This window comes from Xiphophorus couchianus, chromosome 8 (genome assembly GCF_001444195.1).
Source record: "Xiphophorus couchianus chromosome 8, X_couchianus-1.0, whole genome shotgun sequence".
NCBI lineage: Eukaryota > Metazoa > Chordata > Actinopteri > Cyprinodontiformes > Poeciliidae > Xiphophorus > Xiphophorus couchianus.
Genome location: NC_040235.1, coordinates 124,901 through 137,271, shown reverse-complemented (window position 1 = coordinate 137,271; position 12,371 = coordinate 124,901). Strand labels below are relative to the sequence as shown.

The 12,371-nt window shown below is 35.9% G+C and overlaps 1 protein-coding gene and 1 long non-coding RNA gene across 7 annotated transcripts in view; both read right to left on the bottom strand.

Moving 5' to 3' along the window:
* Window positions 1-642: 642 nt before the first annotated feature.
* Window positions 643-12,371, bottom strand: part of syk (spleen tyrosine kinase) — a 59,905-nt gene continuing 48,176 nt past the window's right edge. For 5 of the 6 annotated variants that reach the window (XM_028026366.1, XM_028026365.1, XM_028026370.1 and 2 more), the window contains 5 exons: window positions 11,463-11,672; window positions 8,738-8,927; window positions 3,041-3,181; window positions 2,355-2,467; window positions 643-2,195 (listed from right to left, as the gene is read on the bottom strand). In XM_028026366.1, coding sequence (XP_027882167.1) covers window positions 2,123-2,195; window positions 2,355-2,467; window positions 3,041-3,181; window positions 8,738-8,927; window positions 11,463-11,672 — 727 coding nt within the window. In that variant the 3' untranslated portion in view covers window positions 643-2,122. The remainder of the gene's footprint in view (window positions 2,196-2,354; window positions 2,468-3,040; window positions 3,182-8,737; window positions 8,928-11,462; window positions 11,673-12,371) is intronic. The other variant, XM_028026367.1, reaches the window with a different exon arrangement.
* LOC114150137 (uncharacterized) lies at window positions 5,098-7,186 on the bottom strand. The gene is made up of 2 exons (XR_003596677.1): window positions 6,645-7,186; window positions 5,098-5,169 (listed from the first exon to the last, which is right to left on the bottom strand). It is a non-coding gene; the product is annotated as an uncharacterized LOC114150137 (long non-coding RNA).

Below are 12,371 nucleotides of genomic sequence, written 5' to 3'. Positions count from 1 at the left end.
ATGCCACTGAAACTAGGAACATTGAAATACATGATTCCACATGTATACTTTATCATCAAAATATTTTTATAATTTTACTATTGCTTATAATATTTATAAGAGTGTATTAATTTGGAAAAGTATTAGTAATAGGGACACGGCAATAAATCCATATTTTTTTAGATGTAGACCTGGCCATGTGAGAATACAGTATTTAGGTAATTTCTTGGTGAAATGTGTGGATTTTATATTTATTAATTTAGCTCTATCCAGCATAATTATTTCATAATTTTTGTTGTTATGGTAAAAATGGTAGTTATCATTTTTTTATTTACTAAATTGAACTATTTTAAATGCTCTTTTGTAACCACCTCCATCAAAATTTAGAATCAAAATTTTAAATAGATTGTACGTTGAGGCCTGGAAGATGTGTATTAGGTTTGGCGTTCTACATTTCTAGTTGTTTATTTGTATTATATGCATTTATTATTTTGGGAAGCTGCTTGTATGCAATATATACCTTTGAGTCCATGAAAATTTCCTGAAGGGGACAATAAAGTGTATTCTGTTCATTTCTATTTTCTAATAAAGCATTTCCTCTCCACATAGAAATATATTCTTTCACACGAGAAAGAATATACAGCAGTCACAAGGCGTGTATTATTTACACGCCTTGTGTGAAAGAATATATTTCTATGTGTAGACATGACCATCTGAGAATATTTTGGTACTTTATTGATGAATTGTAGGTTTTTCATTAATTTGTTAATTTGTGTCATGCAATAAAATCAAGGTTAAATTTTGCTATTGAATTTATGGACATGATAAATCATTAAAGCTATTCAACATCTAGACCTGACCATCTGGAAATCTTGTGATAAGGTTTTAATGAATCATACATTTTTAAAAATATTTTAAAAATTAATTTCAGCATTAGAAAATATAGTGATTAACAAATTTTACTGAAAAACAATATGTCCAACAGGTTGTCATGAAGTCATACATTTCTGTTGGGTAATTCACTGGTGGGACCAACTGGACTACCTTGCAGAAATACAGAATTATGGGTATTTCTGTCTGATTTTATATATATAGGAAAATTGGACACACTTCAAGATGATCTTTTAGTACCTCCGGACATCTTAGAATATTTTCACAATATTTAATTTAATAGTTTTTATCCTTTCTCCAGTTTAACTATCAGTAATTGAATTAGTATGAATATAGAAACCCTGACAAACAAAACGTAAAATAAAGCAAAGTTTCACTGTCATACTAAAACAATCCCACACTGTCATTAAGACATGTAATAAATATAAAACTAAAACTGTATTAGATTTTTATTTACATTTCAAGACTTTTCATAAGGAAGCACAGATAATTTAAAGTCTTAAGAAGCTGTTCTCAACAGTGATTTACAGAAGATTGCCAACGTCAGACAGAAAAATAAGTTCTAAATTATATATCAAGAATCCATGATATTTTATGCTGTAAGAATTTCCAAAATTCTGACCTTTTGTCACAGAAAGAACTGTACTTTAAAAGCGACATTCACCTGGTCAGTATACATTCATGCAACGCCTTGAAGTCTGCCCCAGTCTTAACCTATGTGGTTCTTTTCTCTGTCATCATCAAGAATGAATCAATCAGAGACAATTTTAGAATTTAGGATGTTATCCTGGGTTGTAATACTGACAGCTGATTGTGATGTACAACCACTCACATTTTTAGATGCACACATTTACTAAAATACTAAATAAATTTCTGGCTTTAAATACACTGAGATGACGGTATCTGTACTTCATATCTACTCTACTTCACATGGCTTACAAATGACAAATCATCTTTTTCAAAACTTTTTATAGCCTAGTTCAAGGGTGGGCAATCCTGGACCCTAGTCCCTAGTGCAGTCAACTCCTAAGCGGAGACACTTAGGAGGTGACTGCACTAGGGTCCTTCCAGTGACCTCATTATTTGACTCAGTTGTGTTGAAGTAGGGACGCATCTAAAGGTTGCAGGACAATGAACCTTGACGCCTGGAGTTGCCCACCCCTGGCCCAGTAACGTCATACAAATAACATAGAAGATGTCATTGACATGTTGACATTGACTATGACATATTCTGTCACAAAGACATGTCACATCACTGTGCAATGTCATAGTAATATTCTCGTAGTCTTGGCTCAACGACAGCAAATCCAGGTCTTTCTTCCACCCTGAAAGAAAAGACAATAGCAGAAATTGAAGAAAACTGGTGGATAATTAATATATACTTTCTCCAAGAATCACAGTTATATGGTTAATTCTAATTCAGTTATAAGACACATGCTTATAGAGATCTTGCTGCCAGGAATGTATTGCGATATGAGACTTACTTATATGTCCAACAAGTTGTCATAAGGTCATACATTTCTGTTGGGCAGTTCACTGGTGGCTCCATGCGTTTTCCACTCTCAAGCATCTGCATAACATCATTTCCCTTCATTCCCTGTGGAAGATGATTCAAATTAAAGATGACCATATACGAGTTGAAATGTTTTTAAATAGTGGTAAAAATTAAAACATAAAACATATACTCCTTCTGCAGTTTTGCTTATTAACTTAGCATTTTCTAAATGGCAACTTCAACAACAGATAAAAGAGAACAGACAAATTATTATATTGACTTTGACCAGTGGATTGCTCTAACAATGCCTTGCATGTGGTAAGATTGTGCAGCAGTCACCTTTGCCAAGCAATTGGCTGTATCTATGAAAGACCAGCAGAGCATATATACTGTATGTTTAGACAGCATTTATTTATAAATATACGTTTATGTTTTGTTTGCACCAAGAACATGTTTTCTGTCTTCACTTGATTGTTTGGAAAATATGGATGTTGTGTTCTGAAGTTGATCTGACACTGATCAGTTGTTGCCCCCCTTTCTCCTAGAGTGTCCAAACATCTCAACCTGGTAACTCCTAGAAAAATGTTCTGAGGATTATAGCATTGCATCTCTAAATTATTGTGAACAAGCTGGATATGAGTAAGTGAGTTGATGTTATAATGTCTAGTTAGTTACCTTGTATGGCTTTTGGCCAAAGGAAAATGCTTCCCACATGAGTACACCAAAGCTCCAGACATCACTTTTTGAGGAAAATTTGAAGTAGTTTATACATTCAGGAGCATACCACTTCACTGGCCACTTCCCATGACCCTTGGCCTGAAAGACAAAACACACAAATTACTTGAGTTGTGTTCCACCCATGGACAAAGTTGTTGGTATGCCTCTGTTATATAATATAATATTACTCTTTCTTGAGAACATTTTCTGGATTCTATCCAATACAAGAAACTTCAACTCAGAAAGAACAAGCATATTTTAACCCAAAATGTATGGGCTACAGATATCTGGTTTTACACCAGCTGTGCTCTAATGTTGTCTTCTATCTGCTGAGCCTGTTGGGCCATTTGAAGATTAATGAGTCACAGTAAACACTATATGTTGTGACTGGAAGTGCATTAGCCTGTTCACATATTTAAAAGAAATCTTTATTGTCAAAATAGAAAGAACAAAGTTGGGGATGTTGCTGATGACCACAGACAAGCAGCAGAGTCTTCTCAGGTAAGGAGGGATAATAACTTGCTGAGAAAAAGATATCTGTTCCAAGCATATATCAGGACAATGTTTTCAAAATATTTCAGAATCACTCTCATTCATACTCCAAAATATTTTTTGTCTGTATAGCTACCACAAGCAGCACACTATTTCCCTTGCTGACAGTTCATGTATGTATGAGTGTATGTGCATGTATATGTTTTGTAAATGTAAATGTGGGTATATAAATGTGCGTTTGTTTTTAATACCTTGTGGGGGCCATTTTTCTGACACATACAATGTTGTGGGGACAAACTGCTTCTTGTGGGGACCGAAGCCTGGTCCCCAGAAGGGGAAACGCTCTTTTTGGGTCAGGGGTTAGATTTAGGACTAAGGTGTGAATTGACTTTAGGTATGTCAAGGTGAGGGGTTAGAGGTTAGACTAAAGGGAAGGTTTAGGCTGTAGAAATGAAGGGAAGTCAATGGAAAGTCACCACATAGATAGCCACACAAACGTGTGTGTGTGTGTGTGTGTGTGTGTATATATATATATATTTACATATATACATCTGCAATTTTGTATATAAATCGATATTTCTAGTTTAGCTTGTATGATTTCTCTACACTACTCTGTTTTATTTTGTTGTTTTTCCATTTCTGTTTCTCTTGTTCTTGTCCACTGTATGCCGTGACAGCTTAAATTTCTCACTTGGGAAAAATAAAGGATTATTTTATTATCTTATTTTTCAGACATCATTGTCTGAAAAAACACTTAAAGAGTTCAGAGATTAATAGTTTCTGCAATGTATGCGCTAAAGTTTATGCAAATTTCAGCATAACTACTCAGCATTTTGTAGTGACTTATGCACAACTGAATGTCCCTGTTTACGTCATTTTTGTTAATATTGTATTAGTAAACAACATAATTAATTCATTTTATATAAACATTCATCTATGTACTATTAAATAAAATGCCTGATTACTGCTCCACCCTCCCCAAATCCTTTCCAAAATAAGCCATAGCCCGTCCCAGCCAAATTCCTCTGGGGTTGGGTCTGCTAGTCATGATAAGGGAAAAGATATACACAGGAATGTGCAGAGACATCCTGGATGAAAACCAAAGCACATGTAAATGTCCTGCAGTGGCCAAGGCTCTGTCCAAACATGAATGTGATTGAACATCTCTGGAGAGATCTGAAAATGGCTGACAGATGTCTCCATCCAACATGTGTTAAACCCATCTTTAACTGTTTAACACACCCATCTCCAAATCTCATATTCAAAGATTTGTAACTGTAATAGCTGCTAAAGGTGGATCAACAAAGTATCAAGCAAAGGCTATGAACACTCATGTAAATGTTATTTTTATACATTTGCAAAAGACTCAAAAATTTAATGAGGTATTTGTATATAGAATTTCAGGGTTTCCCCCAGTGTATTACAAGCCTGGCGGCCTGCCATGCTTTACTAGCCCCCTGCCAGGCTAAGCGTTGCTTGTTTTTGTTTTTAGGAAAATAATAATTAAAATTTTTTTTTTTTTTAAATTCGGATTTCAAGCGCTTCTGTTGCTCTGAGCGTTTCACTGGCGGAGCAGCTGGATGTCTTAAGTTTACCTCAGCGCGGATCGCGTGCACCTCCTTTCACTCAAACTGGACCCAGGCTGACCTGTATGGATATTTACACAACCCCCTGTGTAGAATTATGTTTCTTTGGCGAACTCCACATCAAGGTAAGAGTTTAAAACCCATCGCATTAACTCTGGTTGCGCAGCTCTATGTGAACCACAGGAATAACTTGTAGTTGCGCTTTCTGAGGTGCAGGTTAAGCGAGAGGTGAGAATCTTTGTGGACAGAATTATGTACTTTTCCATCCCAACATGCTGCCCAGCGCTCAGCTCTGTCTTCCCTGTAAAGTTTACATCTGTGGTCCCGGTTGGCCGGAGTGTTAGTGGTTAACGAACCAGCGCTGACCTCATCATGCAGGTTTAGCCCAGTGAGGAGCTTTCCTCATAGTCACGCATCACGCTGGTTTTATATTATTTTATTATTATTTCTATTATTATTTTTCCGGTTACACGAAACATCAAACCATAACAAATGCTTTGTCCACTTAGTCAGACAGAGTTAATGTGCAGTGTATCAGGACTCTGGGTTTTTGGGCTTGGTTTTGCTATTTCATCATTGACATTATTTCTTTAGTTCACTTTTAGTTAGCCCTTCATGGTCATTTCAGTTTGAGTTTATTTAGTGTTCTTAGAATTGTCTTGTTATTGCCTTCCTTATTTTCAATCCTTTATAGTGTTTCTAGTTAGGCTTATTCTTTAGTTACTCTTGGTTCTGTTATTCTTGTATGTCTGATTCTATGTCAAGCTTTGTTTAGTGATTATAGTTAGATTATTTTTATTTTATCCTTCTAGTTTTTCCTTATTTCAGCCTCCCTGTAGAGTAATGTTTATTTCTTAGTTATTTCATCACCCTAGGTTCAGTTATTCGTACATGTCTGAGTTTAGGTTTACATTTCTTTAGTGGTTCCAGTTAAGTATTTATTCCTTCTAGCTTTCCCTGGTTGTGTTTCTAGTTTTCTTATTTTGTCACTTTTGCTTTGGTTGGTCTTTTTGTCTGAATCTATGTCCATCTTTCTTTGTTTAGATCTTCTAGCTACTCTAGCTTTATGTTCCTTAGTTCTTATTGTTGTTAGCTCAGCCTTGTTTCTGTTTAGGTTCTGTTATGGTTTCCCTCATGTCTTTCTCTCCTAGTTCATCAGATTTTCTGTACTCTCAGTGTCTGTATCAGAAGTATGTTCAGCTCCCCATTTCCTCTCTTTTGTTCTTCTTCTTTGTTTCTATTATTGCGGATCGCAAGCAACTTTAAGTTGCACACCGCCTCCGACTGTACACGAGTGTGTAGCAACATTACTTTACATTTATTAAATTCTTTTTTTTAAAAAATTGTATTCTGAAGATAAATAAATATGTTTTCCTTAATCTGTAAATATCCACTATGTTTACTTAATTTTCCAATATTCCTTTAACTCCCTTTTGTTTCCCCCAGCAGATCTTCTTAGCTTCCCTGTGCCACCTTCTCCCCACCCCTCTACTTGCTCCTGTGCCAACCACTCTCACCTGCAGCCAATGAAGCTCATCAGCCCTGGTTTTGTCCAACTCTCTACCTCCCAGTATTTTAGCCTCTCATTCACTTCCATCTATTCCTCATCAGATCCTCATGTTCATTTACCTCAGTCCTCTGTGCTTCCCTGTTTTATCCTAGTGCCTCCTAGTTTGATGTTCTTTTGGAATTATTTTTGTTGCTACCTTGGATTTTTTAAAATTTTTTGTAAGTGCCCATCATCATCATTTCTACCGTACTACATTAAATCATCAAAAAAAAACTCAGCTGCCGCCTCCTCCTCTCTGCATTTGGATCCACCTCTCCACTACCAACAACATGACATGGTGGCGCCGAGATCTGAAGAACTCATTCCTTAAATCTTGAACAATACAAAACACTTTCTGTGGCTCTTATTTAAAAACTCAGCAGACATGAAATGGAAGAGCTACTAAAGCAGGGGTCTCAAACTCCAGTCCTTAAGGGCCGCTGTCCTGCAGTTTTTAGATGTGCCACAGGTACAAAACACTGGCATGAAATGGCTTAATTACCTCCTCCTTGTGTAGATCAGTTCTCCAGAGCCTTAATGACCTAATTATTCTATTTAGGTGGTGCAGCAGAGGCACATCTGAAAGTTGCAGGACAGCGGCCCTTGAGAACTGGAGTTTGAGACCCCTGTACTAAAGCCACATTGGCAGCATTGAATTCAATCTCCCATTTGTTGTGCATCTCTGCACAACATCTCTGCATGATGAGGCCTTGAGCAGAATTTGACTTAGGGGGCCCTCTTGCTGCTAAAACTATGGAGTGAAGATTCAAAGCACTCCATGTGTGTGTAAATACACACACACAGATACTTTTACACATGCACAGATATTATGAGACTATTTTCACTCCATATAAAACCACCAGCACCTCTAACAGCTTCTGTGTTTTAGTGAAATCTAGGACAGGGGGAGTAGTTTAATTGGCCAGCCTAAAAAGCAATAAGTTATAATAGCAGTTTATTAATTTGTATTTGTGAACAAACAGATCTCAAACTCAAAGATTAAACTAATAGAATCAGATTGTAGCTATGGTAACAAACAATATAACTATGAAGATTGTTCTTTGAACTTTTACAAAGTAAACTCGCCAGCTCCTTAAAATCTTACATATATATGTTAAACAATTTAAAATCTTTTAATTTATGTATGCTGAAACCATTGATTCAAATTTAACACCATTGATAATCTCAATAAACAAATGTTACAATTATGTATCTGTGGTCTGTGTTAAAATATTAGCATTTGTGGCCCCTGAAGCCCTGGGGGGGCCTGATGGAGCTGCTGACTCAATTTGGATTAAACAGAAGTGCAAATAATTAATATTCATTTTAATTGTATTTTTTGATTAGTTGTTTTTAAGACTAGTTGTTGATTTAAATATTGTTTCATTGACGCTGTCTTCCTGTTACATATAATTACTCAGTAATATTTGTACATTTCCTGTCTACTTAACATCTTTTAATACAAAAACACAGTGGACCGCTGGTGGACTGAATCGGTGCGCTGACCACCGGGCTTAGCAAGTTTTCTGGGGGAAACCCTGAATTTTGAGCAAAGTGTTTAGTTTAACAAAATTTTAAATTAAAAAAAATGTGGAAAAAGTGAAGTGCTGTGAATGCTGTATTTAGTTGCTTGTTTGGAATATCTTCCATTTTGCTTTCTTTTATTTCTACATCTGAGGGAATCCATATAAGAGTAACTCTTAGTCCCATCGTTTAAAATCTGTACATTGAATTTTGTTAGAAATTGAACATTGATTGTTGACTTTCTAAAAAAGGGTGACCTTAGCTGTCTGACTGATATTCTGCAGGAGAGTTGGGTGGTGAACAAGGTGGGTGATTATAAACAAGGCTCAGCTACGAGGGAAAGGAAGTAACTGAAGTAGAACTAAGGAAATGGGAGGAATGGCCTTCAAAATATATAGGGAATGTTGGAAACAAAGCAGTTCTAAATACACACACACACACACACACACAAAGAAAAAGAGATGCATCCAAAAACCCAAACACCCTAGAATCTTGGCATATTACCTTGTAGTAGTTTTGCTCTTCTGCAACAGCTTTTGAGAGTCCAAAATCACTGATTTTTGCATAGTGCTGTGTGACCAGCAGTACATTCCTGGCAGCAAGATCTCGATGAACGAAGTTATGCTCTTCTAGGTATTTCATCCCCATAGACACCTGATGAACCAGCTCTGTGATGTTCTTTACTGATGTGTTTCTGTGGAAAATCATTATTTATCCAGAGTTTAATAGGAAATAAATCTCAAATCATGGGAGTGACATTTTAAAAAAAAAAACAATTTTTTCAATTTGAAGCTATCCAAAATTTAAAAAGGCAGCATGAGGGGAAAAAATAAAAAAAATACAGCACAGTTAAATTTAAAGATAAAAGGGACATTTAAGGAGAAAAATGTTACTGAAAGTTAATTTAGGGTTAAAAAAAAGCTTCAGGTAAAATCAGAAACTGATTTGAACCAGCCAGACAATTTGAGAATATAGTTGTATGACTCTTTTAGCGGATGAGATTTATCCAGTATCTGTACTTCTATATTTACACCTAGAAGATGTATAGTCATGTATTAATCAATGCTGAGTATTCTGAAGCTAAACGTTTTATCAGTTGTTGCTACAATAAAAACAGATTTACAATATTATGTAGGAATCTATAATATGGAACACAATAAAACTGAACTCTTGCAATTTTTAAAATGTCAAACTCTCAGTTATAGTTCATTTTCTGTGATTTGTTTTAACAATAGAATAAACACAAGGAATTGAATGTTCACCTTCTGAACATTTCCTAGAAAAAGTAAAACAAGCAAAAAGATTTGTTTAGATTTAGGTGTATTTATCCACATACAGCGAAAGTTTTCAGCCTCCTTGAACTTTTCAACCTTTTGTTGCTTTTTAGGCTTCCGACATAAAGATCTAAAATTTTTATTATTTTGTGAAGAATACAATCATGAGGTGGAACGAAATTTATTGGATATTTTAAACTTTTTAACAAATAAAAACTGCAAAGTGGGGTGTACAATATTATTTGCCCCCCTTGCATTAATACTTTGTAGCGCCGCCTTTTGCTGCGATTACAGCTACAAGTCACTTGGTTTTGTCTCTATCAGTTTTGCACATTCTTGCCCAAACAGCTGGAGCTCAGTGAGGTTGGAGGGAGAGCGCTTGTGAACAGCAGTTTTCAGCTCTTTCCACAGATTCTTGATTGGATTCAGGTCTGGACTTTGACTTGGCCACTCCAACAAGTTTATACATTTATTTGTGAACCATTCCATTGTAGATTTTGCTGTATGTTTGGGATCATTGTCTTGTTGGAAGATAAATCTCCATCCCAGTCTCAGGTCTTTTGCAGACTCCAGCAGGTTTTCTTCCAGAATGGTTCTGTATTCAGCTCTATCCATCTTTCCATCAATTTTAACCAGCTTCCCTGTTCCTACTGAAGAAAAGCAGGCCCAAACCATGATGCTGCCACCTCCTTGTCCTTGTTCCAGATGAAAGTGTAGAGGGACAGCCGGGTCTTGGTGGATTTGCAGTGGTCTGATACTCTTTCCATTTCAATTTGACCGCTTGCTCACTGCTCCTTGAGATGTTTAAATCTTGGGAAACCTTTTTTTTTTTTATCCAAATCCTGCTTTAAATTTCTCCACAACAGTATCTCGGACCTGCCTGGAGTGTTCCTTGGTCTTTGTGATACTCTGTGCAATTTAAACACAACCTGAGACAATCACAGAGCAGGTGCATTTATACAGGACTTGATTACACACAGGTGGATCCTATTTATCATCATCAGTCATTTAGGACAACATTGGATCATTCAGAGATCCAAGCTGAACTTCTGGAGTGAGTTTGCTGCACTGAAAGTAAAGGGGCCGAATAACATTGCACGCCCCACTTTGCAGTTTTTTATTTGTTAAAAAAGTTTAAAATATCCAATAAATTTCATTCCACCTCACGATTGTATTCCCCTTGTTGTCAATTCTTCACAAAATAATAAAAAAATTAGATTTTTATGTTTGAAGCCTGAAAAGCAGTAAAAGGTTGAAAAGTTCAAGGAGGCTGAATACTTTTGCTAGGCACTGTATATATAGTATTGACCAGTTTTTTCCAACCCTGGTCCTCAAGGTACACTGACCTGCATGTTTTAGATGTTCCCCTGCTTCAACACACCCCATTCAGATGATTGTAATTCAGCAAAACCCTGTTAATCAGCCATCAATTGTAATCATGTGTGGAGAAGCAGGGGAATGCCTAAAACCTGCAGGGCAGTGTGCCTTGAGGACCAGAGTCGAAAAACACCCTACATTATTTATTTATTTGACTTCTTGATCTGGGAACTGAGTTTGAATTTTGTACAACAACCAAGCAATTGTGAAATGCTATGACAGTAAAAATCCTTGAATCTTTTGGCAATTTTCAAGTGTTAGAAACAACATAGAGAACAATGCACCATGAGCTACCCATGTTAATGTAAAAGTTCTAATTCAAATTCAAAAATACTTTATTAATCTCAAAAGGAAATTAAATGTTGTAACTCATCGATTTACATTCTTTAAATAGTTATTGAAGATGGTCAGAACTGTTTTACATTTTAAAGGTAATTGGTCTGGATTATTATATTTTGGGAATAGATATAAATAGTACAAAACCTCTAAACATAATTTTACTTACATAGAATAGAATAGAATAGAATAGAATAGAATAGAAATATCCCTTATTGTCCCACAATGGGGAAATGACATACTTGTTTTTCTGGAGAAACTTGTTCAGTGGTCCCAGTTCAGCCAGTTCCATGACAAGCATGAGGTTTTCTGCCTCACAGATACCGATCATCCGAACAATGTAAGGATTGTCCAGTTGCTGCATGACATTTGCCTCTCGCAACATTTCCTCACGCACCGATGGGTTGTTATCATCATTCTTCAGAATTTTAACAGCAACTGGTTTCTCTGTTCTAAAACACAGAAAGGTTAGCCTTAAAATGTTTTGTTTCACATCACCTAAAAGATAAGAGCAATATAATGATTTTAGACAACATGCAGCAAAAAATCCAATGTACAATATTTCAATGCAGTACATAATACAGTTCTGACACACGAACAATGCGGAGCTCTCTTCAATGAATGACAAGGTTGCATTCATATATACTGATCAATTTCATCAGCGGTACAGGAAATATTTCATTCAACAAAGACTTCCATGTTGAGCATCTTCACAGACAGAGATCTAGAGAAAAAAAATCATGAAAGCCTTTTTCTAGTGATTGTAATTAGTATAGTTAAAATATTTTTGGGGGTTTTTGTTCTGACATACAGATCATTAATACAACTCAGAATTGTTGATTATTTATTGATTTTAAATATAACGAAGCGTTCAGCTTCAATATACTATGTTGCAGGGAACACTAGAGGCCTAGATCACATTGGTCAACATTTATGGACCTAATCAAGACAACCACTCCTTTTTTAGGAATTTCTTTTTTTCCATATTGGCCATGCCTGGAAAATAATTAGTGGTGACTATTGCCTTAATAACTACAGACCAATAGCTTTAGCTAGTGTGATATCTAAAGTGTTAGAAAAAATCATGATTGGTCATCTTAATCAGTTTATTACAAAGCCAAGTTGGGAACTGATTTCTGTATTTATGGCCT